Source organism: Etheostoma spectabile, chromosome 19, assembly GCF_008692095.1.
Source record: "Etheostoma spectabile isolate EspeVRDwgs_2016 chromosome 19, UIUC_Espe_1.0, whole genome shotgun sequence".
Lineage (NCBI taxonomy): Eukaryota > Metazoa > Chordata > Actinopteri > Perciformes > Percidae > Etheostoma > Etheostoma spectabile.
In genome coordinates, this window is record NC_045751.1 from 242,484 (window position 1) to 269,415 (window position 26,932).

The 26,932-nt window shown below is 41.7% G+C and overlaps 2 protein-coding genes across 2 annotated transcripts in view; both read left to right on the forward strand.

The window, feature by feature from the left end:
- The first annotated feature begins 1,684 nt into the window (after positions 1 to 1,684).
- Positions 1,685 to 6,086, forward strand: LOC116707066 (HAUS augmin-like complex subunit 4). Its single transcript, XM_032544213.1, has 9 exons — positions 1,685 to 1,867; positions 2,113 to 2,252; positions 2,522 to 2,653; positions 2,851 to 2,991; positions 3,184 to 3,280; positions 3,395 to 3,540; positions 3,834 to 3,964; positions 4,084 to 4,152; positions 5,668 to 6,086. The coding sequence occupies exons 1-9, from the start codon at positions 1,810 to 1,812 to the stop codon at positions 5,852 to 5,854; spliced, it is 1,101 nt and encodes a 366-aa protein (XP_032400104.1). The 5' UTR covers positions 1,685 to 1,809; the 3' UTR covers positions 5,855 to 6,086.
- A 1,179-nt stretch (positions 6,087 to 7,265) lies between these two features.
- Positions 7,266 to 26,932, forward strand: part of LOC116669434 (dedicator of cytokinesis protein 11-like) — a 79,581-nt gene continuing 59,914 nt past the window's right edge. The window contains 11 exon segments of the mRNA XM_032499318.1: positions 7,266 to 7,561; positions 13,135 to 13,358; positions 14,770 to 14,862; positions 15,804 to 15,870; positions 18,039 to 18,134; positions 18,965 to 19,099; positions 19,893 to 20,076; positions 20,955 to 21,034; positions 22,531 to 22,614; positions 22,863 to 23,003; positions 25,091 to 25,360. Coding sequence (XP_032355209.1) covers positions 7,457 to 7,561; positions 13,135 to 13,358; positions 14,770 to 14,862; positions 15,804 to 15,870; positions 18,039 to 18,134; positions 18,965 to 19,099; positions 19,893 to 20,076; positions 20,955 to 21,034; positions 22,531 to 22,614; positions 22,863 to 23,003; positions 25,091 to 25,360 — 1,479 coding nt within the window. The 5' untranslated portion in view covers positions 7,266 to 7,456.

The following is a 26,932-nucleotide window of genomic DNA, read 5'->3' on the forward strand; positions in this document are numbered from 1 at the left end:
AAAACCCTCGGCAATCAACACTACCTTTCATTAATTGGTTTAGCAAATAAGGGTTGGTCCATAAACGTGACCAATACAATATGGATAGTTGCATCCTAACACAATCCATTGGTTTCACTCCGTGTCAATTATAATTGTATTCAAATTGACTGGCTCCCATATCCCATTTTGCCCACTCATTGATGAGTGAGGACCACCAGCCTAAACAGCCTGACAGTGAAGTTACTCTATATATTATGAATCAAACCAAAGATACATCACATGCAGACTGGAAAAAGGGAAAAAAATACACACAGGCACACATTTATTTATTGTTTAATGCTTATTGGCACATCTTGTCTCGACACACAAAACTGTGACTGGTCGCCCTTATCACAGTAGAATAATGAGTGAAAAAGTATAAAACGATGTAGGTAAAGTTAGTAGGATTGCAAAGCACCAGAAATGCAGGATCAAGAAGACTAGGCAGACAAGGGCTGTTGCAAGGAAACAGAGCTGTGAGAAGCAGCACACAGAAGAGGACAGGGTTCATGGGGGAATCCCACACTGTACAGGAATACTCACAGTTGTGGAACCCCAGATTCAATATGGATATAGTGTGACAGCCCGCTCAATTAATTGTAATAGTTGTGTTTTAGTGTTGAAATTGTCCATAACGAATCATTTAGAATAAAAACAACTCAGAAAATATATTATTGACAATAGCAGGAAGGTGCAGTGTATTTGGATGCAGCACCAGACCCAAGACCAGGCATATCATGTACTTCTATTATAATCAACTTCTACAACTAAAAGTCATTATAACACTTATTTTAATTGTGAGCCCTAATCATCTCCCCATCTCATTAGTTCCTTGCTGCAAACTCCAGAGCAAAAATGGTGAAACAAATCTGGCACAGCGAAACAAAAATAGAATATCTAAAACTATGTTGACCATTTATTAAAGAAAATATTAATAATAACCTCATTTGTGTAGCACAATAGTTTACAAAGGGCTTTGACAGAGGAAACAAAAGCTCAAGGAAATCAATACATGGCATCAAACCAATACACATGCCCGACAACAAGACTTATGCATATAATGTCGCCTCTGCCTGGAAGTTTAACAAGTTTTAGTAAAGTAGATTATTTTATTGCCAACACCAACAGTAACAACTTCTGTTGCCAGGTAAGCTGATGGTCAGATGAGCCAAGGGCAAGAAAATATCATGTTTAAAATGATGTTGAGAACAAGGAGAATGATGGCCAGCATCCAAACATGATGAGAGAGATAGAGAGATAGAGTGAGAGAGAGAGAGAGAGAGAGAGAGAGAGAGAGAGAGAGAGAGAGAGAGAGAGAGAAGAGAGAGAGATCCTCTCCATGCAGCAAGCAAACGCTAAAAGACTAAAGGGTGGAATTCAGGGAGCATGTTTTTAACAGACTTAACAGATCATGTTTTAGACTGATTTTAACTTCAAACATGTTACATTTTGTACAAATCTGTTAACTTATCATGCAGGGAATCGTTTGTATTTAACTGAAATCTAGTCAAAAATTATCATTAATTTCAATGAAGATTATATCGTTGTTAAACAACGGTAAAGTTCCTTAAAAATGTAATTTACGTTTAGCCAGTGCGCGCTCTCGCGAGTGGCATGCAGTCTTCGCAGTTTCTCGCAGCATCGACCATGTGGCTCAGTTAGCCAATAGGAACGCTTCCTTCCGGCGCGCGCAACTCGATTCAGGAAGAACGCGTTTCTTTTTCATGTTGCGTTCGAGGAAAGTCTTTAGAAATCATACACAAAATTACACTAAACGTTCAGCTGAAAATGTCAGAGTCTACACATGTGTCCTCGCTTGGGAAGGGTGACAGTTTGCATTTTCAGGGTAAGAAAATAAGTTGACTAACATTCTTGAACGACTGTTAACTTAATGCTAAATGTGAAAGTAGGCTGAATGTGTGAGAAGCTATAACGTTAGTAGGAAATGCTACTAACGTTATAGCTTCTCTCACATGCTAGTTTCTCACATGCCAGTTGAAGTTGGAGTGCTGTACTGTTGTGAATCTCCTGACAGTGATTTGGTTTGGCCGTTTATAATACGTTTTCTGTGTTTCCTGTCTTCCCACCCAGTTCTCTCCTCCTTCCCTCTGTGTGACATTACAGAGGAGGATCTGACCCAGAATCCTCAGTTCTGTAAACTCCTGGCCACCCTGGCACAACATGTGGACCAAACTGGACTCACTGTCCCTCTGAAAACCGAGCTGGAAAAGGTATCAGCGGACATAAAACCTTTTAGTAATGTTACTTTCCACATTTGCTAACATACAAGCTGATGCGTTAACGCAATTCACGCTACACCAAACAGCTATACGTTTGCTGAATTTGTAGTTATTTATGTAATTGCACAGTATGTACGGCAAACTGACCTCTACTGGTAACCAGTTAGTATTGCAATCACATAGATGGAAGCCCTCTTCCTTCATGGCCGAGTTTGCTAGGTTTTGTGTATCTGTGAGCACTTATAGATGCTTTATTCCAGGCTGAGCAGAAGCTGCAGAGCCAGAGGCGTCACTGGCTGCGCTCCGTAAGCCTCCACAAAGGACTGCAGGAGATGATCCAGGACCACTGTATCAGGAAGCACCATGTCACCGTACCCCCTGACCAGAACCTGGTACTTTGCAGATGCTTATATGCACACAGACCACAAATGCACAAACAGCTGTCAGTGAATTGTGGGCAACAAATTGTTTGTTAAAGTTGCACCAAATTGCAGCTAAAGGTCACAGTTTGAAACATCTGAATTTCAGTATCCAGAAATCTACCAAATAGTGTGTGTGCGTGTGTGTGTGTGTGTGTGTGTGTGTGTAGTTCTATGAGACGCTGGAGAAGTGTCTGCTGGTGGCTCAGTGTATCAGACAGCTGGATCCCAGTAGCACTACCAACCAGGACCAGCCCTCTGTTCTGGGTCTGGACCCCCAACAGTTGATGGACCTCATGCCATCAGAGAAGGTAAGTCATAAAAATACAGAATAGAAGAGCATACATTAAATGATGGACAGATGGATGATCCCACAGTAAAGAGTAGAGTGGTACCAAAGTAGACATTTATTTTCTCAGAAATGAAAGTTGACCATTGGTAGAGAGATACTTCAGTAACAAATGTAGCTTGTTTACCAACTATGTAATATTTATCTCCACCAGAATGTTCAAAGAATGAAACAGGGTCTTCCCAAAGAGCTGGAGAAGCATCTGAAGAAAAGCTGCTTTAGCCTCCTCTCTTACTATCAACCTGAATGGGGTACTGTAACTAGACACTGCATTATCTGCTATCTATGATATGATATGATGCCTGGTCATCATTGACATGATCATTGACATGATGACCAGGATGCTATTTTGTAATCTCTTCTAGAGAATGAGAGTGAGGGTCTGAAGACCAGCAAGCTGTCTCATCTGGCAGCCCAGTTGGACAAAGAGAAAAAAAGAGCAGAGCGTCTGAAGGAGACCTGCCGGGAAAACACAGTCCTCATGCAAAGACAGGCTCAACTCTACCTCTCTGTAAGTGCTCTTTCAATTACATGTAGTTAGCTAAAATAAGCAAATATATTTTCTTTGTTTTTTGCAGATTATTGAACATTCACTAGCCATATATACTGTATGGCTAGTGAATGTTCAAATTTTACCAGCCACTCAATGGATTACCATTGTTTATTGGCTAGTGAGTAAAGCCATTCTTCCTGCCCCTTGCATATTTTGCCAGCATTTGGCTAGTAGATAGTATTAATTTTGGAATCTCTATATACATAATATTTGTCTTTCAGTGTTTTTTCTTTTTCTTGACTTGTGTCCAGGAACTGATTAAGTGTATTCAGCTTCTCCAGTCTCTCATCTTGGACCACAGGCTGAGGGTCCAGACAGATTTGGACCGGAAGAAGTTGGAGTACTTTGAGGGAAAATGTGAATTAGTCTTACAGAAGATCAAGTAAGGAGTTATCAATTCTTTGCATGCTTATGCACACTTTGGTATTGTAGATGTACTGGTGCCATTATCTAGAAAGGCTCCAATCTTTTTTTAATGTTTTATCTCTTCTTCCTTCAAAGGTCTGACATGGTGGAAATTCAGCTGGACATGTACACAGTGGACTCGATAGCTGCTCATAGAAAAATAAGGCAAGATGCTTTTAGTCCATGTCTGACTAATTTCTCACTTTTGTCATGCAATTCCTTACTATTGATATAGCTCCACCGCACTTTCTGAAAGGTTACACAGTGATGATCCTATTAAACATTAAAATGTCCTTTGAATTTGAACTATAACTTCCTGGTATAAAGCTCTCAGAAAAGTTAGATAGAGATACTCTATTTATTCCAATAGAAATCAAGGTCCAATAGCTTATACACAACATACATACACATAGGCACACAGACATGTCATATGACAACCACGCACACATACTACAAAAATACAAAGAAAGATATCACTAGTGTGCCCTCACAGTAAAGTTTGGTTGTAGCATGTGTAAAGAAGCGGTGTGGGGAAAAATGCAGAAAGGTGCAATGGTCAGAGCAAAGTCTATATCTATTCAAGTACAACAGGCAACACTGTATATCAAAAAATAGAATAAGCATTACTTAACTATACATAGACACTAGTAAAAGACTTGAAGAAAAGTTGAAGTTGAAAACTGTCTATACAGACAAAAAGACAGCGTAGTAGACCAACCATACAGGCAAGCTAGAAAATGTTCAGGTGGCTAAGATAGCCAGTAAGGGAGTCAAACAGTGCCAATATGTCCAGTCCAGGGTAGTCTGGGGGGGTTTACGTGTATGTATAAAGGCACCCAGATGAAGGCATGGTACATAGGGCAGTGTGCAGAGCAGACTTAAACACTTAATTTAATCACACTCGTCCCCTTCTGTGTAGCATTGAAGAGCTTAATGGCCCTAGGGACAAAGACCTACGCAGTCTGTTTGTTTTGCAAGACAGAGACAGGAGCCTACTACTGAACATGCTCTTCTGCTTGGAGAAAGTGGTGTGCAGGGGGTGACAGTCATTGTCCTTTATAGAGAGCAGTCTGCTAAAGGTCCTCTTTTCTGCAACTTGATGTCAGTGACTCCAGCTCCATGCCCACCACGGAGCCAGCTTTTCTCACCAACCTGTCCAGTCGTCCAGCATCCCTCTTCCTAGTCCTGCCTCTCCAACATACCACAACATAGAAGAGGACACTGGCCATGACAGACTGGTAGAACATAAGCAGGAGTTAGTTAGTTAGTTAGTTAGTTAGGTAGTTAGTTAGTTAGTAAGTTATAAGACCCCAGCCTCCTAAGGAAATAGAGCTGCTCTGCCCTTTCTTGTAAAGTGCATCCGTATTGGCAGACCAGTCCAGTTTATTTTCAAGATGTAACCCCAGGTACTTGAAAGCACTGACAATCTTCACATTCACCCCGTCAAGGGTGGCAGGCCTCTTAAGTCCTCCACCATTTTCTTAGTTTAAACTCCTTAAACTTTAAACTTAAACTCCTGTTTATCCCTGGTACATAACACCCCAAAACTGCAGTGTTGTCAGAGAATGTCAGGATATGGCATGACTCAGAGCTGTACTGAACGGTTAATAAACAAACTACATTCTGTCTCATACTTCTCTAAAAACCTAACAACCTTTTGTTGTTGTGTCTCAATTTCAGAGAGAAGCTGGAGTCTGATCTGAAGGCCTGTCAAGTGGAGAAGCAATCCGTTGAGCTAAAACTGGCCTCCTTTGAAATCTTGGGCAAAGAGTTTGAGGCCTTGGCTGAGGAGTACTGCAGATTACGGCAGAAGATAGAAATGAATAATTGGGCTCTGAAGGAGTTCACCCAGTGCAACTACAAGTGAAGATCTATATCTGATGCTGGGACAACAGCCAGCCATTCCCTTTCTCCAGTGTGTCATTTCTCACAATGGCATGTTGGCTTTTGAATGCTTAACACAGAAACTGTGTGGACTTTTGGCAAACAGGAACTATGTAGCATGTACAGTAGGTAGTGAGCTAACTGAAGGATTTCAATACTGCTCCTATCTAAAGAATGCTCTTCAAAACTTCAATAAATTCAGCATCTTCATTACATCACCATGTTAATCAGCATTTCTGCTTTCTTTGTTTTTACCTGAACTCATAGATTTCGTTCTTACCTATATTATGATATGAACTTGGGAGAAAATAAACTAAATGTATGCATTATCAGGATCATTTTGAATACGAGAAATGTCCTATATTCCTATAACGACATTCTCTGAGCTGCCGTCTGTTTACACTGCAGTTGTGAAGTTGATGTAATTTATACAAGACCGTTCCCAACATGTAGCAGCATTATTTCAGAAAGGATGCGTGTCATGCACAAGCATAATCCTCATCCTATCTTTTTTAGTGTGTCTTGGCTCACATTTCAAAGTCCAATTATAATGAGTGATATGTGTAATGATGCTCCTATTATTCTTTTTCTTTAGTAAACACAATGCTATATAAATAATTTTTGGGGGAAATTAGTACACCCATCAGCCATGTCCATGTTGGCCCCCAGCTTTGTCTACTTTTGTATGCATTTCATTGTTTTCATTGAATACACTTCTATGTGGGGCGACCTCCAGCTCACCCAGTAAGAGGTCCACCTTTCCTGTCTATCCACTGTCAGTATCTAATAATGGCAAAAAATGCCCCAAAGATAATCTTTAAAAAATATACATACACTTCTGTGTGGAATTGAGGAAACAATTTGCTGGTAAAACACTCACATGCAACCTTGTAGAGTTTTTATTGAGAAAAACAAGAGAAATGCTGAGGTTAGTGCAATTTTGCTGCAGCTACACCACAAGATGGTAGTATTCTTTCAGTGTTGAAGTCATCTCATATTTCCCTCTGTGGTAACCTCAGCAGACATCCTGGTTTTCGTTTCCATTATTTTACTATTCATACAACTTTACAAATAACAAACAATTACAATCAAACTGCACAGAATGAGACAAAAAAAAACTTTGCTGCTTTGTTTTTTAGGCTATCACTCTTAAATCCTCTACAATAATTCATAATTCAAGCTGTCAAATAAAAGGACTTCCTTCAATAAGTTCACAACTACCAGCTTCACTATGTTGTTGTTTTATAGTATAGTATTTAAGAAATTGTGATTATTATTTGGATATTAGGAAAGATGTCCGGTTGACGCCCACTGGCTTCTCGACGATCTTTGATTATGTCTGCTCCAGCGAGGAGAACCGGAAGTAAGTAGTGGAGCATCTTACTCTAATAAACCCTCTCTGCTCCGCTCTCATCAGCAGCAGCAGCAGAAGCAGCAGCCCCGCCTCGCGAACCGCTGGCTGGTTCACCTCCAACACAACCCACACATCTGGCTGTCACACAACAGTGCTGCCGCTCCGTCCGGTACCGCGGCATGCTCATTCACACCGGGACATACGAAGTGGATTCTCAACTAGAGGGGCACAATGTCTGAGGTGCGAAAATTCACAAAGAGGTTAAGCAAACCCGGGACGGCTGCGGAAGTCAGGCAGAGCGTGTCGGAGGCTGTGAAGAGCTCCGTGGACCTTGTGGTAAGCCGAGTAACGCTGTCTGTGGAACGGTGGCGGTCATTTTTAGCTAACATGGATAATGTAACTAACTGATTAGCCTGCTAACCCCCCCCCCCTCCCTCCCCTCTTTTCTCCTTTGGGAAGCAAAGCCTTTCCATTTTTCATAGTTCTCTACATTGCCACTGTTCATTTTGGTTTATCTTCACACTCTCCAGAATTCTCTCTCTTTAATTTGTGTCCCCCCCCCCCCAGTTTTTCTTAACTGCGTTTGTCCCACCAACCTTATTAACGTATAGCTAACTGTTACTGTGAAGCTCTGGCATGTCTCTGAATGCACTGCAATTTGACTGGCAGTGCTAGCATGTGGTGTAAAATAGAGTCATTATTGAGCGATTAAATGCCGCGAATTCAACTCCCATATGTTGGCTTGGTTGTCTAAATTGCTGGCGTTACGAAATAGTATGACATTGTTCACAGGAACACATGGTTTTTCAGCCATGCGCGGCTCCTTTTGTGTGCTGCCGGGTGAAGAGCAGTGCCTATTGGACAGCTGCAGCATGGCTTCCCTGTCCTTGCCTTGGAGCAGTGTGTGTGAGAGCCTCTGTATTTCTGCTGCAAATGGCCACATATATTGCGCAAAAGAAGGCAGCTCACGCATGCCCTTATAATATGGTGTCTATTGTTAATGAAGTGTGCAAAGCAAAAGGTTTCATTTTTCTCTCCTTCTGAATCCATAGCAGTGCTGGTGGCTGATAGTGGCTTGGAACAGACTGCAGTGATGAGGGATCAGGCGCAGTGGTTTGAGATAAATAGCATTTAGGATTCTGCTGATACAGCATTTGTGTTTTTCTATGCGCGCCTGTGCGTGCGTGAACATATTTTTTTGTCAGTATGTCCTAAAGGCATGACATTTGTCTTGAAACCTCCAGTGATCACACAGTGATCAGTGGAGATTGATGCCCGCCTGCTGATGACTTGTTTTGTTTTTGTTAGGCTATAACAAAAACCATCTGGTTACTCCTCCACTTTCTCATTATGTGACAATGACAAACTTCAACCCAAAACAAATCAGTCCCACATCTTTGGCTGTTTAGAGCGTGGAGCTGGATAAGTGTGTAAAAGACATAAACTCTTGTTCCCTTGGGATTAGGCTTTCAGTCTTATGATGATCATCTTGAGGAGTGTGACGCATTGAGCTTTCTAGCGTAATAATCATGTGATAAGGTTTTCTGTTACTGCAAAAGAGGTGGGAGTGTGTGTATGTCTGTTTAAGTTTGTAGCCACATGTGATATGTGCGTTCTGATCGACTTTTTATTTCTGTTTTAGAGTTGCAGGTTTCCGCTGCTCATGTTATGGAATACATGGTTGGCTTGGTAACCGAGAACAACCACTGTTTTGTGGAGGGGGTGTATGGGGATTCCCTCAGGCATGCTGTCACCAAGCTTCTTGTGTGACTGGGTTTGTGTGTTCATTCTGAACATCTCTAGGAAGTCAGTCCTGTTTTCTAAATTTTTCCCTCCATGCCTTTGTTCTCTCTAGGCCAATTAGTATTAAGTTACCTTATAATGTCATTGCTACTTCATTACTGGTTTTCCTAGAGCTCATACTGTATGGCATTGTGTTGAAAGATTGTCATCAAGTCCATATTTGTGTTCAGTGGTCTTATACATTAACATGTATGGAAACCAGTGGACAGTAATTTGGCTGCCTGATAACTGGAAGAGACCGGTCCTTACCTAATGGATTACTTAATTCTAAAAAAGTGTAAGTGAAACCCCCGGGTATATAGATGATAATAAATATTAGACGGTTAGTTGCTGTTCTCAACTGGTTTACAAGCTTGGAGGGCAGGCACCTCTTAGGGTTTAGACCCATTGCGTGTATTTTGGGTATATTGTATATACGATAAGACTTAGACTTAGACTTAGACTTAGACTTCTCTTTATTGATCCTTTGGGATGACTCCCGCAGGAAATTGAAAGTTCCAGCAGCAGTTTTTAGCAAGAGCAAAGAAATAAAAAATAGATAAAAAGACAGTATAAAGACAACAAAATCAACAAAATACCAATAAAAATAATAACAACAACAATAAGAACATTTGTCAAATAAACAAAGAAAAGACCATAAATTATTATTAAAGTGTCAGTGTTTAGTCCAGTGTTAAAAATTATTATAAAGTGACCAGGTGTGAATTTAAGTCCAGGTGTGCATGTATGTATGTGTGTATGTGTGTATGTATGTATGTATGTATGTATGTATGTATGTATTGTCCTCTCTGCCCTATTTCCTCCTCCCCCCTAGTGAGGAGTTGTATAGACTAATGGCATGAGGGACAAAGGAGTCCTTGAGTCTGTTTAGACGTCTGATAAGACGTGTGTTGGGTAACGGAAACTTAACTTTCAAATAATTTGCTTTGAATTTGGTGTTTTAAATCCTGTATGTATCTGTACATCTCAAATGTAAATGCAACAAGAAGCCCTATTTATATATTAATATTCTTTTTGGATAGGCACAGGGAATAATGTAAAGAAAAAAGAAGCTAGCGAGGCTCTTTTCTTCCCCTAATAAGCCACAGTGTTAATATACACATACAGTCTGGAGCACTTAGTGGGGTCAGTCATGGGACAGTGCTGCTTCATACTGTATGTGACTCTCATGTCGGTGTGTATGCGCTCATCCATTGGGTTTAAGTGTAAGCCAGTGTGATAAAATCCACCTGGTCGTGTTGGAGTCATGAGTGCCCTACATCTGCTGAACTGTAATGGGACACAGACTTCTGGAAGTGCACCATTGCTAAAGTCATCATCATCATCATCATCATCATTGTAATAATACCTTGAAGGCACACTGGGAGTCATGCTTTGTAGGCAGTGACTGGCAGTTTAGTTTGGAGGAGAAAAGGGCTTGCCTCATACAGTGATGCCGAAATGTTAGGCCACGTCCCTTAGTGTTTTAGCATCTCTGTTTCTCAATCAGTGAGACTGTGCTTTCACAGCAGCCTGCGTGGGATTCTTCAGCTTCTTTTCTTTGCTATGAAAGCAGAACTCTCTCTCTTTCTGCCTTTCCTTCTCTCTTTGCTTGCTTCCCCTCCGTCTCTCTCTCTCTTTCTTTCTCTCTCTCTGTGTAACAGGATCAGTGTTGCAGTCGAGCCATCGTGTGCTGCCGGTTGCATCTGACTTATAGCTCTGTGGTTCAGCTTGTTGCACATGACAGGAAGCAGAGCTGCTGCTTCGGGTGCAGGGGCGGCACAGTCGTGTGTAATGCTTTCAATAGACTTGTAGGATTTGTGTTTGGCTGCTGCTCAGGTTGCCGCTTCGCCACTGAGTATGTAGTCTTTATGTAAAAAGATGTAAACAGTGAAGCTACATAACACATAGAAAATCTTGCATTTCATAAGTATCATTGGGCTTAGGAAGTTTTTATTTAGTTAAAAACAAAGAAGCCAAACGCAGGTTTCATGAAGCCAACTGAGAATGTCGGGGTCTGGTGGAAAAAACTGCACACGACACGTACTTGTAACCAGCTTATTTTGCCGGCCAAATTATTGGTTAGAGAACACTGAAAGGGAGAACTTTCTTTCCTTTATTGGCTTTTGCACAGATACCAGGATATTCAAGGAGATGTTAACCCTTTTGTTATTGTAGTGGAGATCCAACATCTCCAGAAACACATGTCCAAAACCTGTCTAGGCTTAAGCTTAAAGTCTCATGACATTTGATGTGAGTCTCTTTGCTAGGAATGTTTCACAATTGTGTTAACATCATATAGTTTCATTGGAGCTGAAACAACATGTGACACTGTCAGACAGTGGGGCATTCCAGTCCTTTTTCTGACTTTAAAGCTGCTTAAAGCCTAAAAAACAGATACAAAAAAAAACGTGTGTTCACGTGGGTCCCGGTTGCTCATAGTGAGAGGGTAATTGAGGAAGAAAGAGGGAAACTACATGTCAAATGGTCCATTAGTCACATGAAGCTGCAAATCTCAAAAAAAGCCCTCAACCTATGCAAGGGCTTGTTACCCAGAATGACTGAATCACTGCTCATATAATAAACATGTCCAGCAATAGTCTTAGAGGGAAGGCAGTAGATTATTGAGGGGATACCAGCAAGCAGAGGGGGGGGGGAAACAAAACCAGCAGCCAAACTGCTGCATAACTTTATTACTGGCTTTCTCACTCTGCCCACTCCAGCAGGACTGGCAGTGGTACAGTAGGAAAACAAAAGCTCTGCATCTCAGCTGCACAGCTCTTAAATGGAAATATGGCAAGGTGGAAAATGACTCAGTCATACTCCCCTAGCTGTAGGGTATTATCAGGGTTTTTAAAAGTCTTTCTCCTGACGGTGCTTGTTCATATCCGCTGCCGTTGCATTTCTGGTCCAAGCATGGTTTCCCCCAGTAAAGTTGTTTAGCCCAGTGACAAGTGTCTTTTTCCAGACAAAGCGCCCAGCCTGGGCCAGTTACAGACTGATGGCAGCGTTATTCTAGAGCCCAAAAGATTCAGTGATAAACAAAATAGCGAAATTGAGGATTTGTAAAAGCTAGAAGACCGATTCCACAGGGCACTACAATAGGTCAGTGCTAAAAGCTAACTGGAGATTTGAAAAGATGACTTCTTCTAAGTTTCCAACCAAGCCTGCTCACTGTAACTGTAGTTTAAAAAAACGTTTAAGAAATGCATTAACAAATAATTCCCAGTGGCTTATGCCCGGTGGACCATCAGGCATTGGGGAAAAACCCTGCCTCCAACCTCTGGGGCAGTGGCTCAGCAATGTGGCACAGAAGCTGATCAAATCCATACAGTCGGATTCCCTCTGCTTGAGTCCAACCGGGCTTGGTGTCGCTCAGCTGAGGCTTATTGGCTAAGCTATTCATCACCATCTTCAGTGCTTAGCTTGAGCTTAAAGTACTTTCTTGGAATGAATTCTGAATCTTTCCAAGTGGTTTAGGTTTATATTTGTGATCACGTCTTGACCTAGTTGTCAAAAGGCTAGGTTTTAGATAGCGGGCCTCTTTAAGGCATAATGCAGAAGCGGATTTCATATCATCCACTTCTCCGTGAAACTCAAAACAGGAAGTTATGATTTTTAGCGAGAAGCACTGTCATGGGGCATGTGATATTTTTCTTGTGTTTGGTTCCTTTATTACATATGCCTCTGTCAAGTGTGTGCACTTGATTTGCAGCACATAAATACCAAGTCAAGTAACTCAATTTGTCCATTGCACTGCTGCTTTGTCTCACCTTTATCACCCCGTCTGTATTTGTGGAACTATTCATTGTCGAGTTGTTTCCCTTTCGTCATTTTTTGCTTTTATTTTCATCTACCCACAACTCTCTGAGCAGCTGTTTCCTTGCACCGTGACAGTCCTCTGAACTGTGTGTTTTTTTTTTCTGATCTCTCGTGGCTCTCCTTTCGTATGGGTGGTAAAAACGTTGCGGGGGTGAGCCCTTGTTAATTGCTTTCAAAAAGCAAGAGCATCAGATGTGGAGCAGCTAGAGCCACAGTAAATACAAAATGTTGAGAACATCAGTTCAAAAAGAAACGGTTTGTTCATTTGAATGTACATTTGTGTTCTGTCCATTTTCCCCTCTCAGGAGCAGCCAAAGATTATCGAGCCACTGGACTATGAAGCTGTGGTGTTTCAGAGAAAGGCCCAGATCCACAGCGACCCCCACCGAGACCTACTGCTCTGCCCTGTGGACGATGTCTCGGTGAGTCCCCCTCATCCTTTCCTGCTGTGTTTCCTGGTACTGGCTCTCAGCCAGGCGCTCTTCCTCACCCAGGATGAAATCATAGATCATATACTGGACCTTACCCTGTGCTGAGATCTCCACAGTGAACTGTCTTGTAAAAGTGTCCGACTCCAAGTCAAATGGGAGCAAAGAAAGGTTTCCCATTACGCCAGGCTCAGTTATTTACAGGTCAAGTCCAACCAGGTTCTTCTGTTTTTATTGCCGCGATTTCAACACACGTGGTTTTGTTTAGAGGCACGTCTCGCTCCGTGTCTTGTTTTTATCCAGGTTGACACTCATCTGTATCTTTTTATCCACGCCTTCTGTTTTCTCTCATTCACTTTCTTTTTGCCTGTTTGTGACTTCCTCCTGTGCTACAATTTGATGGAAAGAAAAAAAAACTTTGTTTGTTTTTGCTCTACAATAATATTTCATTTCACTGTCATTCAATTGTATTACACTTCCATTCTTCCTTGCTTTCTCTCTCTCTGTGTGGTGTGTGTGTGTGTGTGGTGTGTGTGGTGTGTGTGTGGTGTGTGTGTGTGTGTTGTTGGTGTGCGCGTGTGTGTGTGGTGTGTGTGTGGGAGTCCAGATCGTCCGTGGAGGTAGTGCTGTCGTTTCCTTTCGTGTTGCTCATGGTGCTGGCAGGAAGCCCAGAGGTTGTTTGCAAAGGGTATAACCAGCTGTGCCATAGAAGGATGGGGATACCTGTCCGGCAGATGCACTGTGTACAGTACTTCCTCTAAAAAAAGTAATATAAACAGAAGATGCCTGGTAGTTACAAAATAGTTAAAATGTACTCATAGTTGTCTTTAAGTTTTCTCCGTATTATGACTTGCATTCCTTTTTAGTAATTGGAAGCTGCTCAATAAAAAGCAGAGATTAAACACAATCAGTGAAACTCTGAATTCTCAACAAACTTTAAAGAGGATTCCTTGATGACTTCCACCAGCCTTCATGATGTTCAGCCTAAAGTCGTCTCTTAAAGCTCATAAAGAAACACAGGATGCACAGGGCAGTAGTAAACACAACGCAACGCTGATGATATATTTGTATTAGCAATGAAAAACAGACTCTTGTGGCGTGATGTGGATATACTCTGCTGCTCTGCCAGCCTCCACATCTGTGTTCCTCAGCCAGCTCTCATGACTACGATACAGCATGAAACAACTGTCCTAGGGGTTGTTAAAACAGATCCAGGCTTACTCAGCATATATTGAACAAAGATCCTTTCAGCTGACTTAATTGAGAATTTCACACAAAAAGGCAATGTGCATAATAGAAACCATCTTGAGAAATCACGACAAAGGTACAGAGTCATTCTGCTACTTTGCATACTTATTTTGAGTTTATAAGGTTATGGAGCTGGACATTTCTCTGTCCTCCTTGAGTCACAGTTGTAGAAAAGAATGCTATACTCTGTATGCTGTGCTGCGATGGCGAGCTTGTTATATTTGAGTGTATCTGCAGCCGCTAATCCAGCTCTCTGTGTTGATGTGTTTGGCAGTGCATCAAGATGTACAACACCGACTGGCATGTAATCAACTACAAATATGAGGCTTACTCTGGTGATTTCCGCATGTTGCCAAGGTAAGAAAGATGTAGGGCTCAGAGTTAGTGCAAAACAACATCCGAGTTCTTCACTGCCAAATATGCTACATGTACAAGAGATTTACTCTGCTCACGTGGGTCTGCTGGATGGAAACATGCAACAAATCACTGTTTCTGTATAAAAATGCAGCTCTCGTGCTTTACCAAAGTAGAGGAAATACTGCACATACATATTGAAACTGCAGAGTTCTGCCAGATTTTCCGCTACAACACAACAAGTGCAGCCCAGATGTTTTTGATTCTTATTTAAATGGTGATAAAGCTTCATAAGGAAAGTATTGTTATCACTGCAACCTGCAGTTGAACCATAAATTGGAGTGAAAAGCCCTATTGGCATGGGACTGGTATTACTTGGGGACTTCTAGCAATTTGTAATAATTACAGAGGTGTGATTTTAATCCTCTGCGAATCTACCATGTCTGTAATTTCTTAATTAGAAATTCCACAGCAAATTACCAAACACAATTCCCCAAACACAGAGGGTATGTGATGATATCAGTCCCTTGCGAATTGGCATCTCTGTGATTCATGGTTTTATGGGCTGTGTTGGCAATAATAAAGGAAAGTTTCGACAAAGCCTTAACATCATATCCGTGGAATAATGTCAGTAAATTTGGGTAAAATACAGACTTCACTTATCCCGTGCAAATGCGTGGCACAAAATTCTTAAATGAAGTTATTTCTAAATCACATGAGGTCCTTTGGTAATAGAGACACATGCATACACATTTCCCCAAAAAACTATAATGCAATAACAGACAAGGTGGCACAACATTTACTGACCAATAGCAAAGGAGACAATGCAAGCAGCGTTTTTTGTTGCATGCGTTACCTCACAACGGTGGCAGTACAGTAGGGAGGGGCTGATTTATTGAAGACTGCTGACCCTCACTCGCTGTCTTATTTATTTATTTTTAAAGCAAAGGCCTGAAGACAGACAAGCTGCCAGCTCACGTGTTTGAGATTGATGAAGACGCCAAAGACGAGGTGAGTAGAGGGGCCTGAGCGCCAATTAGATCACACACATTGATCACTGCAGCGAGGATGAGTGTTCTGCTATTGACTCACTGGACCTTTTATTGACAGATTGCACTGAATGCACAGCTTTTAGTGATGTGCAATAAACCCTGCTTGGACATTAAAATGATCCCTTTAATCTTTTTAAATCATAGAGATTAGACACAAATTTGGCTCATTCCACATGCCTACATATGCTGAAAATATGAGCAAACCGAACAGCCACGCTCAACGTGGACATGCATTGAGATGGAAATTGATAGATAGATAGAGATAGATATACTATATCTATCCAGAAGGAAATTATCACATCGTCACAGGTCGGATTTAAACCCCGGACGTCTGCGTTGAGGCAAAAAACCTCCAAGTATATGTTCGCCTGGTCTCCCCACTGTCCAACCCGGCCACACCAGTGCAAATTCTATATCTATTCAAGTACACGCTACACAATATATATAAAAAAAATAGAATAATCATTACTTAGCTATACATAGACTCTAGTAAAAGACTTGAAGAAAAGTTAAAGTTAAATTAAAAAAACTGTATACGCAGACAAAAAGATGTACTGACCACACAGGCAAGCTAGCAAAATGGGCAGGTGGCTAATATAGTCAGTATGGGAGCCAAACAGTGCCAATCAGTCCAGTCCAGGGTTGTCCGGGGTAGTTTACGTGTATGAATAAAGGCACCCAGATGCCAGATGAAGGCATGGTACATAGGGCAGTGTGCAGAGCACACTTAAACACTTAAGTCAATCCCACTCCTTTGTGCTGGAAGATTCCCTGTGACTTATGGTCTGTCAGTCCTTCCGTCCTGTCCACCCAGCAGTGTGACCCCCTCAGAGACTGAGGGTGGGGCAGTGAAACCAGTAGCCTTATATATGTCCTATAAATAGCCCTCATCGATCCTCCTCCCCCTACCCTCGGGCCGGATGCGGATAAACTTAGATAGATAGCAGCTTTAAGTGAAGGAAAAGAAATGCTGCTGCTGCCAGGACGGAGAGGGCAGGGAGGAGATTGGCTCTGTTGGCTCTATTACGTCTTTATGTCTCTGCTTGATCATTTCTGGCTGAGACGGCTGGTCTTTGTAGGCTAGTAGCAAGAATTTATATATGTTTGGGCCTTTATTTGATAGGACAACTTAAGGCATGAAAGGGGAGGGAGAAGGGGAATGACATGCAGTGAAGGGGACTGAGCCTCTGTAAATGGGCGCACGCTCAACCAGGTGAGAAACCCAGGCACCCTAGCAAGACTATTTAAAAACAAAGCGAGAAAACACACATGCACATATTACTCCTATGATAGGGCTGCTATGTTGGTCATTATTAAGTAGGTTTGATAGGTAGGATAGGTGAACACACTAAATTGGTATGAGGCAGGGTGTGACAAGGTGTGTATGCACGGCTGTGGGCCGCTTAGTTGCTGCATGTCTGAGGGAAGTATGGACTTGAGCAAGCTGTGGGAAGAGAACAGCCAGCCACTTAGATTACAGGACAACATGGGAGAGCAGGAGGAGGTGACGTTTAAAGGACAAAATACCACTTGAGTGTGATTAGGCTCATTGCAATTGTGTACTCGCATATATACACACCTCAATCGTTTTCACTCACTGTCATGATGTGTCTGTCACTACCAGTTATTTGTGCAGTGCATTCCCCCCAAGTGGCTGGATGCATTACTCTAGAGAAAGAGAGAGAGAGAGAGTATGTATGTGTGTGTGTTTGCATATGCGTGTGAGAGAGAGACCATGATGAATGTTTGTGTATTCTGCGTTGCTGATGAACAGTCCCAGGATAGTTATGAGTATGGATGGAAAGGCCGCACTGACAGGACCGAAGCTGAGTTATGATAAACCCTAAACAAAATCCTCCTGATAAATTGATTTGGCTTGACAGCGTGTGATTAGAATTGATGACATGCACTACTGCAGCTGTGTTCAGGGAACATTTCTCGCAACCAGGTGTTTGTAAGAAACAAGGGAATAATGTTTTGTGCAGGTTTGGTACTAAATATCCAAAAAGATTAAGCTGTTGATACTGTAAACTGTCTACAAGCACAGGGACTATTGTGACCATTAACCTGAATTAACCTGCAGGATAAAGTGTGTCGTGATTGATTTCCAGTGTTTGTGTCTGCCAGGACTCGGCATCACTGTGCTCCCAAAGGGGAGGCATCATGAAGCAGGGCTGGCTTCAGAAAGCCAACATCAACAGCAGCCTGTCTGTCTCCATGAGGGTGAGTCACCACCAGATGTCCTGTCTGTTATTCATACAGCATAACAGCAACAAATGAAACAACAACAACAGCAAAACGTAGGCTTCACCGGAGAACTGCGGCGACATGGCAACTCTTTGTTCTACGTAATTGTTGTGTCTCATGGACCATATACCAAAGCCACACGGTGGCTCAGTGCTTAGCACTGCTGCCTCACAGAAAGTAGGCACTTCTGAGAACTGGGTTTGATGCCCGGTTGTGTTAGGTTATTGTGGGTTTACTCCGTTTGCTTTGGTTCCCCCCCGCCATAAAGACATGCGCTCTAGGTATCTCCTGCCATTTGCCAGGCTGAAGGTATTGGCATTACAACTGGAGTTGTATGGCAGCCCGCTGCTCCTAAATAGTAAGGATGGGTTAAATGCAAAATATACATTCTTTGTAAGTTTAAAAATGTACTTGGAAAATAAAGAATATATTACATTATTATATCCCTTATTATGTCGGCGGTATATTATAATAACTAACTAACTACTAACATCAGCATTTACATATGTGAAGTATGACAAATCTACTACAATACTTGACAATAATGACAATATTAAAAACATAAACGCAGTGAAAAAGTTTTCTAAATATAAAAACAAGAGAAGAGGAACTACCATAACATATTTAACAGCTTAGTATCTGCATCACTTCCCTTCAATGAGGAATTTAATTAATGTCAACCGTGCAATTGAAATGTAGACGTAAAATAGAAAAAGCCACATTTTATGCTGCATGTCTCTGTCCTAAGTTGTTTAGAATCTGTTAGATATATCTCTAACTCGCTCTCCGTTGCTTTAAATTTGCAGGTGTTCAAAAGGAGGTACTTCTACTTGTCTCAGCTCCCTGACGGCTCCTACATCCTTAACTCCTACAAGGATGAGAAGAACTGCAAGGACACCAAAGGCTCCATCTACCTGGACTCCTGCATAGACGTTGTTCAGGTATACAGGGCTGGAAAAAAAAGAAATCAAAGATACATCAAATGCCCAGAATATTGCAAAAAGGTTGCAGCAAAAAATGTTTGACCAACTCTCTCAAGCTTTCAGTATACCCTGATGCATGTTTGATCTAACTCCTGTGTCTCTCTGTGTGCCCGACATGAGTTATTTTTAGGTGTTGTGTAAGTTTTCTTTCCTTCTTTCCCCCACTCTCCAGGGGATTTTAGTCGTTTTGATTGGATAGATGTATTGCATTCCATTGACTTGGGCAGAAAAGTCCGGTTTAACGGATTATAAGGGGCTGCTGCGGTTGGCTTCATTAGACAGGCTGGTACCTCATTCAGGTCTGCACTGACTGGAGAGGCTGCCAGGAAGCTTTCAGTTTCATGAACACATTCAGAAGATGAATTGGAAGACTGCGGAGCCTCATTCTGGCTAGTGGGTTTAATGTGGAAGCTTGTGGAGTGTGGTGTGGTTGACATGTAAAGCATGTTTTGCACACTAAAGACTGCAGCGTTTATGTAACTTTGACATAAAAATTACTCAGTGTAAACGACAAAAAACAGTCTTCAGTGAGGACCTTAAAGCTTATTTTAGAGGTACTTGTCACTAAATGTTTTGGTCAGAAACCTACATACATTGGCTCGATGATATTAACTTCCAGAGGAAATCAGGTTGTGCTGCCCCAAACTATAGCACTCCAGTTATTACCAGAATATAGGAGTAAAGTAGTACAAAACTATACAAGAATATACGATAAGTATATAGAATAATTCTTCCCCCCACCCCCCTGAAGAGCCCCAAGATGCGCCGCAATGGCTTCGAGCTAAAGATGCAAGACCGCTACAGCCACTTCCTGGCTGCGGACAGCGAAGCAGAGATGGAGGAGTGGGTGATCACGCTGAAACAGGCTCTGCAGAGCACCACTGAGGCCAGCCAGGACCGGAGGAATGGTGCTGAGACACTGGACTGTGCCTTGGGTGAGTTGTACCGTAATTACATCTACAAACTTGTCAACCTGTTATTTACAGTATTATAGAAGAGCTGCCGTACAGTCATGGTTCATCTAGCTATGATAACAAAAATAGCATGTTTGAACATAACCCCTGAGCTTGTTTTAGTGGCTATGGTTAATATAATCTATTTCCCTGGCAGTGGAGGGAGTCCGAAATAGGCAATAAATAGGCTTAATATTATACCTACAGTTGCTGCTAGTAGAGGGATAGAAGCTTCCACATCAACTGTAAATTATTCTGAAAGATATTCAGCTGTGGATGTACAAGTGAATCAAAGTTCAGGATTCTGTTCTCAGTTATATTTGTTTTTTCCGCTATTTAGTTTCACACCCCAATTCTCTCAAGTGTGTTTCTTTAGGGGACAGTTTTGGGGAATTGTTGAACACGTTGCTTGTCCTGAGCTGTGAAAGAATGCCAGCAGTTTTATGCAGTTTGCATATGTCTTGCCAGCATCTATGGGCTTTTTTTCCCCCTTTATAATAATATACTCTCTGCAGAATGTTCTAGTAAAATCCAATAGGTCTAGCTTGGTCAGAGTTGCTGATGAGGGACTGAGATGCCGTCCGGGAAAAGGGAGGGGCACTAAGGGTTCACTGAGTCCACCGTCTGTCACCTGGGAGTCAGCTGAGTAGCGAATAGCCTCTTTTTGATTTGGCCAGTAGACTGTTAAGATATTAGTTTGTCTAACTGGGAAACACAACATAAACACAACCACAAAAGAAGCCATTAGGGCAACTTTGAGGGAGCAGAGCTCTGTTGGACCTGATTTGCAATAGCTTGATTTGTGGTTTGACCTTCTGATGACCTTTTATTAATGCATGATCACTACCCTGTTCAATTAGATGACGACACTGCCAGCCAAGGTAAAGGGGAGAGCCTGCTGGAGAGCTTGGGGAGGAGCTTACAGCCAGAACTTATGAAGGTATGTGTATGGATGGTTGATTAATTCATTCTGACGGATTGGCTGAGTTAGTAAGATATAGACACCCTGAGGTTCTGCCTGTTTAAAGGTGCTCTAAGCAATGTCGGCTGACGTTACTTCTTGTTGACGTTAGAAGTATTTTCAATCCCCTCCCCTCCCCCTCCCTTCTGTGCTTCTGCGCATTAACCCCCCCACCCCCACCACCAAATCCTTCTTGTCAGTTATTGGCTTTAATGCTGGAACACTGTTTGTGCATGCTTCGAGGGGCAGTTGGGCGCAGTTTGTTTTTGTTGCCGTTTGTAGACCCTGGGCTGTCTACAGAGACCGCGTTTTTTTACAGTGTGTTCTGGGGACAGACAGCTCGCAACTAGTGAGGAGATGTTTGCTGTATGTGGACAAATGTTGTAGCCTGAAAAACGCGTGACATCGCTTAGAGCACCTTTAAAAGAAGGTTTTCATTGCTACAGTTGCACCAGATGCTTGCTTTCGGAGGGAATTGTTTGGTGTTTCTAAATTATAGTATAGAATATACATATAATTAGATAGAGTGGTCTAGACCCACTCTATCTGTAAAGTGTCCTGAGATAACTTCTGTTATGATTTGACACTATACATAAAATTCAATATACAGAAACATTTAAGATTTAACATTTTAAATGTATCACTTTTTTGTATTTGACACAGTAGTTGTCTAAATCCTTTATTGGCAGGGTTATTAATGTAATTATTTGTAAAATAAAAAAAATTAAAAAAATCTGTCTCCTTTAATGACAGCTAGAGAATACATACCTCACCTCAGAAATTAGTCTGAGCTTTTGAACCAGACAACATTATTACTCTCTTGTTTATGTCAGCGTGATAGAAGAGCAGCTCTTTTGTTGTCTTTGTGTTTAAGTCAGTTTTCTGAGCCTGAGAACAGCAGTGTTTATTCTACAGAGGCCATGCTCTTTTAATATGTCTATAAACCCAGAGCTACACACAGACAACAAAGCCCTCTGTGCTCTGTGGGACTGTTTCACTGCTGTTTGCTCTGGGCCACTCCAGCACAGATTTTCTCTCTCCATGCACACTTGAGTTGGTCTGCAGGCTGGTCAGAGTGAGAACAGGAAAAAAAGGGAGATGGATTAGGGCTCTAACCGTGACCTAAGGGTTTGATATGTTTGTCTTTATTATATGCCCTCCTTCTTCTTTTGTCTGGGTCTGTTGACTGCTTGTCTTCTTCTCTGTCTTGCTCTAACTCATTCTGCTGTGCAGGGCCCATTACTGTCTGTATAAGTGTACTTCATGTATTTACTACACCTTATTTTTACAATAGAGTTTAGAGTGTGTTATATAAAGCATCAGCAAACATCAACAACATTTTTAAAACTAAAATGCAGTGTGTGTGTGTGTATGTGTATGTGTATGTGTATGTGTGTGTTTGTGTGTGTGTTTGTGTGTGTGTTTGTGTTTGTGTGTGTGTTTGTGTGTGTGTGCGTGTGCGCGTGTGTGCGTAGTATGCCAGGGAGACCGACCAGCTCAATAAGATCAACAGGAATGAAGGCAGACAAAAGCTTTTCTCCCTGGATCCTGAGACACAGGTATAAAACATGCTTCTTTCAATACTTGGTTATCCTATTATTTATTTATTCCACTATTGATTCAGACTATTTGATCTCTCCTCCCCTTTCCACAATGTCCACTGTTTCCTTCTCCTTTGTCCTCTCCCCTTCTCTTACTGCTTGCATTCTCTCTTGTCTCTCTGCTGGCTCAATCTTTCTATTCTTGTTGTTTTGTCTCTTCCCTTGTTCCTTCTTGCCTTCTCTCCTCCTTCTTGCCCATTATCCAGAGGCTGGACTTCTCCGGCATCGAACCAGATGTGAAGCCGTTTGAGGAGCGTTATGGCCGTCGTATTGTTGTCAGCTGCCACGACCTGACCTTCAGTCTCCAGGGCTGCGTCAGTGAGAAGGGCGACGGCGTCCTCACCAATGTACGTCATCACCTTACTTCCACAGGAAAATATGAATTTTATATTACCCTTATATGACTCTACTGTTATCTCTAATACTTCCTTTGCTATGCCATGTACTATTACTAATGATAAACTTCAACCTAAAATAGATGACCATAACACCTTATATTCATAGAACAAATAAAAACAACATAAAAAAATAGGGTGGCATGGTGCAGTGGTTAGCACTGGGTTCTGGGTTTGACTCTCCAAAGGGATAAGTTGGAATAGCTAAGGGATGGATCGACCTAGAAGATCTTAGCTGTGGTTAAAAAGGGATCACAAAAATAAAAATAATACCATAAGGAATTGTAAAAATGCCTCTCTAGGAAGTGCTGTATGCATTTTAGCATCTAATCACAACACACCGTCCTCCATTAAACCCCACACTTTCACCATCCTCACCCTCTGCAGTGCTGCCCCAGATAGTACACCTTCATAATTCATGTTGGCCTGTCTGGAAGCAATGGATTTAACCAGGCCAAAATACTAACACAACTAGATATGTATTGTAATACCTTCTTTTCAAATTCCACAAACTGATGTTGCTAAATAATTATTTTTTTGATCTAAGTGAGAATCTAGAACCTGAGCTTTAAACGCCTCCAAATAAACAAAGACTTATGCAAGCAGTCAGTCTGATGAATGTTGGAAACCTCTTCAATGTGTTCTACGTGAAGAGCTCCTGGCAGCATGAGACAGTTTAGTGTGTGTGAGCAGCGCCTGTGTCAGACTGGATTGCTGTAGCCATTAAACATTGAGTTGGTCCTCCTCCTCCTCCTTCTTGCTGATGCATTAGTAGAGGCTAGTTGGAGAATTGAATTGAATTGACTCATATTTGTGGTCTGCAAGCAGCGCGCTCTCTCTCCCTCTCCCCTCCCCCTTCTTCTTTCCCTTCTTACCCTCCATTCCTTCTGACAGGTTTAATGTTTATTGAGTTAGGCTTGTCCATCATGCAGGAACCATCCATTCTGGCATAAGTGCACAGTCATTCAGAAATGTGTGGGTGGAGCTACAGTAGAGCCAACGTTGGCTTCCAAACTAGGGATTAACTCAAAGGAGTTATACAGATAATATGTTTATATAATATTTATCCTTATCAATTTTCTGTCAGACTAAAAACTGGAAAATCTAGCATTTTAACCATAGCAGATTGAATAGCATGATGCTCATAATTATTCTCATAAACTCATAATTAATGTCATATTGGAAATGGAAAACACTGAGTTTTGTCTGTTGTTTTGGTTTTCCGTCACATATTACATATTACACATTTGTGCATGTAATAAACCCAATGCTTAAACAAGTTAGTACAGCCAAACAATAGGGGCCTTTAATTATGTATTTGTTGTGCTTCCCTTGCAGTAAATGTAAGAACATGTGTTAGACCTTGCAGAGTTAACAGGATATTTCTCAATTCCTCAGCAAATATGGGCCACAAACATCAAGCAGGACATCTCACACACACACACACACTTGTTCACCACCCTGCCCTCAGGCAGAGTGAGAACCCCCAGCACACGCACAAGTAGACTACGGAACAGCTACTTCCCAAGAGCTGTGAACATATTACAGAAATCACACACACACATCCACACATACAAACAAAAAAAACATACACATATCACTTGCCCCCTCAGTGCAATCAGACTCAATAACTACAGTGTTTACTGTTTTCTAGCTATTTATTGAGAACATGGAATGAATGTGTATATGCGAGATGTGCTTGGATGAGAATGTGTATATACATATATGTGTGTATATAAAGTATATATTTATCTTTTTTACCCTATGCTGCTATTTGGAGAGGATGGCTCCAGCAGAATTTTGTTGTACTGCATACAATGACAATAAAGATCTATCTATCTAACATGCAATGAACATGTAACCTTAGAGTTATCCAATGTTTAGTTCTAAAATAAGAAGTTAGGGTGAATTCTTAATGGAGGTATTAAGCTGAATAAAGTTAATGTGAAATGTGCAGGAAATGCATCCTGGTACATTATAAACCTTGGCTGATGTATTCAAGTGTTAAAGCCCTTAACCGCCTCTCTGTTGAACCCCAGGTGGAACCCTTCTTCATCAGCCTTGCTCTCTTTGACGTCTCCAAGAGCTGTAAAATCTCAGCCGACTTCCACGTCGACCTCAACCCGCCCTGCGTCAGGGAGATGCTGACCGACGCCTCGGGCCAGCTCTCTCCTTCCTCGGACTCAGAGGGTGGAGGAGGAGGAGGCAGGGGAGGTGGAGTGATGGTGAACGGAGACTCGAAGGTGAAAGGGAACGGCCTGCCGGTTCTTCAGAGGGTGTCGGATACTCTGCTGCGTTTCCCTACACAGGTAGAGACTTGGCTGTAATTCAATAGCTATGTGATGTGAGGAAGTGACTAACAATGACTCACTGATGGTTAGTAGCCAGTCAAGAGTGAGTGGATCCTGAAATAGTGTTACAGATCAAGGTGTGAACAACAAGGTGTTAACAGTGTTCCATGCTTTTTGTGAAATATATGTCAGCATCTCAGCACACAGTTACAATTGTTTAAGACATACAAAAAAAAACAGTGAATCTAAAGCAAAAAATTATATACATTTTTACCTTTTTGGTACATCCAAAGACACTGATAAATGCAATCAACCCTACTTGAAACACTAGAAAGAACCTCTGTGTACTATAGTTCAATGGGTTATATTTACAGGATCCCTTCTGTGTGATGTGTCCTCAGGACATCTTTCAGTAGCAAAGTCTTATGAAACAGAAACATGTAATAGTGTGGACGTAGCCTGTGGCCTGTTTGAGGATTTAAAATGGAACCATCACCATCATCTGTAGTATACTATTCACACCCTACATTTTCCAAGCCCTGACAGGTTGTGGTTGGAGGCTGGCTGTCTTCAGTCTTGCCTTGCTTTGGAAAGTGGTGATGATGGTGCAGTGGATATGACACATGCCTTTGGTGTGGGAGACCTGGGTTTGACCTGGGCAAGACATACAGCTCAGCATTCCCACTCGGGCTGCAGCTGGGTGGGACTAGGGACTTGTGACCTGTTAATTGATTCCCTGTTCTCCTCTTATGTCAGAGGACTGATTTGTGATAAGATAATATAGGATAGACTTTAATAATCCCACACTGGGCTACAGCAGCTCAAAGAAAAAAAAGAAACAAATGTGACAAGTGATGGAGATGGAGCTCTTTATCCAAATACATGATGATAGTTTTCTTCATATTGGATCATGTGCTTTCAATTTTCAGTTGTGTTTCCAGATGGTGAGTTTGTCCCCAGACAATGCTTGGTCCATATCCAGCCTGTAAAAATGTTGAAAGGATCATCAAGACCTCAGTTTAGCTCATTTAGCTAACATTTGCAAGCGATTTCAGAATCTATTAGGTCTGCACAGTGCTCGGCGGTGTAAGCTTAATGTCTTGTCACTTTGTCTTGCTGTATTTCCAATTAAGAGTTTATTTAATGCCCATGGGCAAACATTTGCAGGTGCTGTGAGATCAGCACACACACACCTCACCTCTTGGCCCATTATGATTAAGTGGATCAGCCAGACTTGTGTGCCTGTCGTGAATTAGGTTATAAAACATACTTGTTTACTTACTTTCCATTTCCGTGGTAAGAGACATGACTGAGCTATCACAGCTACAATTTGAAACAACTTTGCAAGGTGAGAAGATGAATAGGGCAGAGTCAAATATCTACTATAATACCAGAAACAGAATTTATAACAGAGAATGTAATAGAGAATATAAGAGAGTAACAAACCAATAACAGGCCAGACACAGTTTGAAAGCTGCAGACATACAATAAAACAGACGTTCTAAGTCTAATTTATGTTACATTCTGCCAACCAACATCTGTGAAACACACACACACACACACACACACACACACACACACACACACACA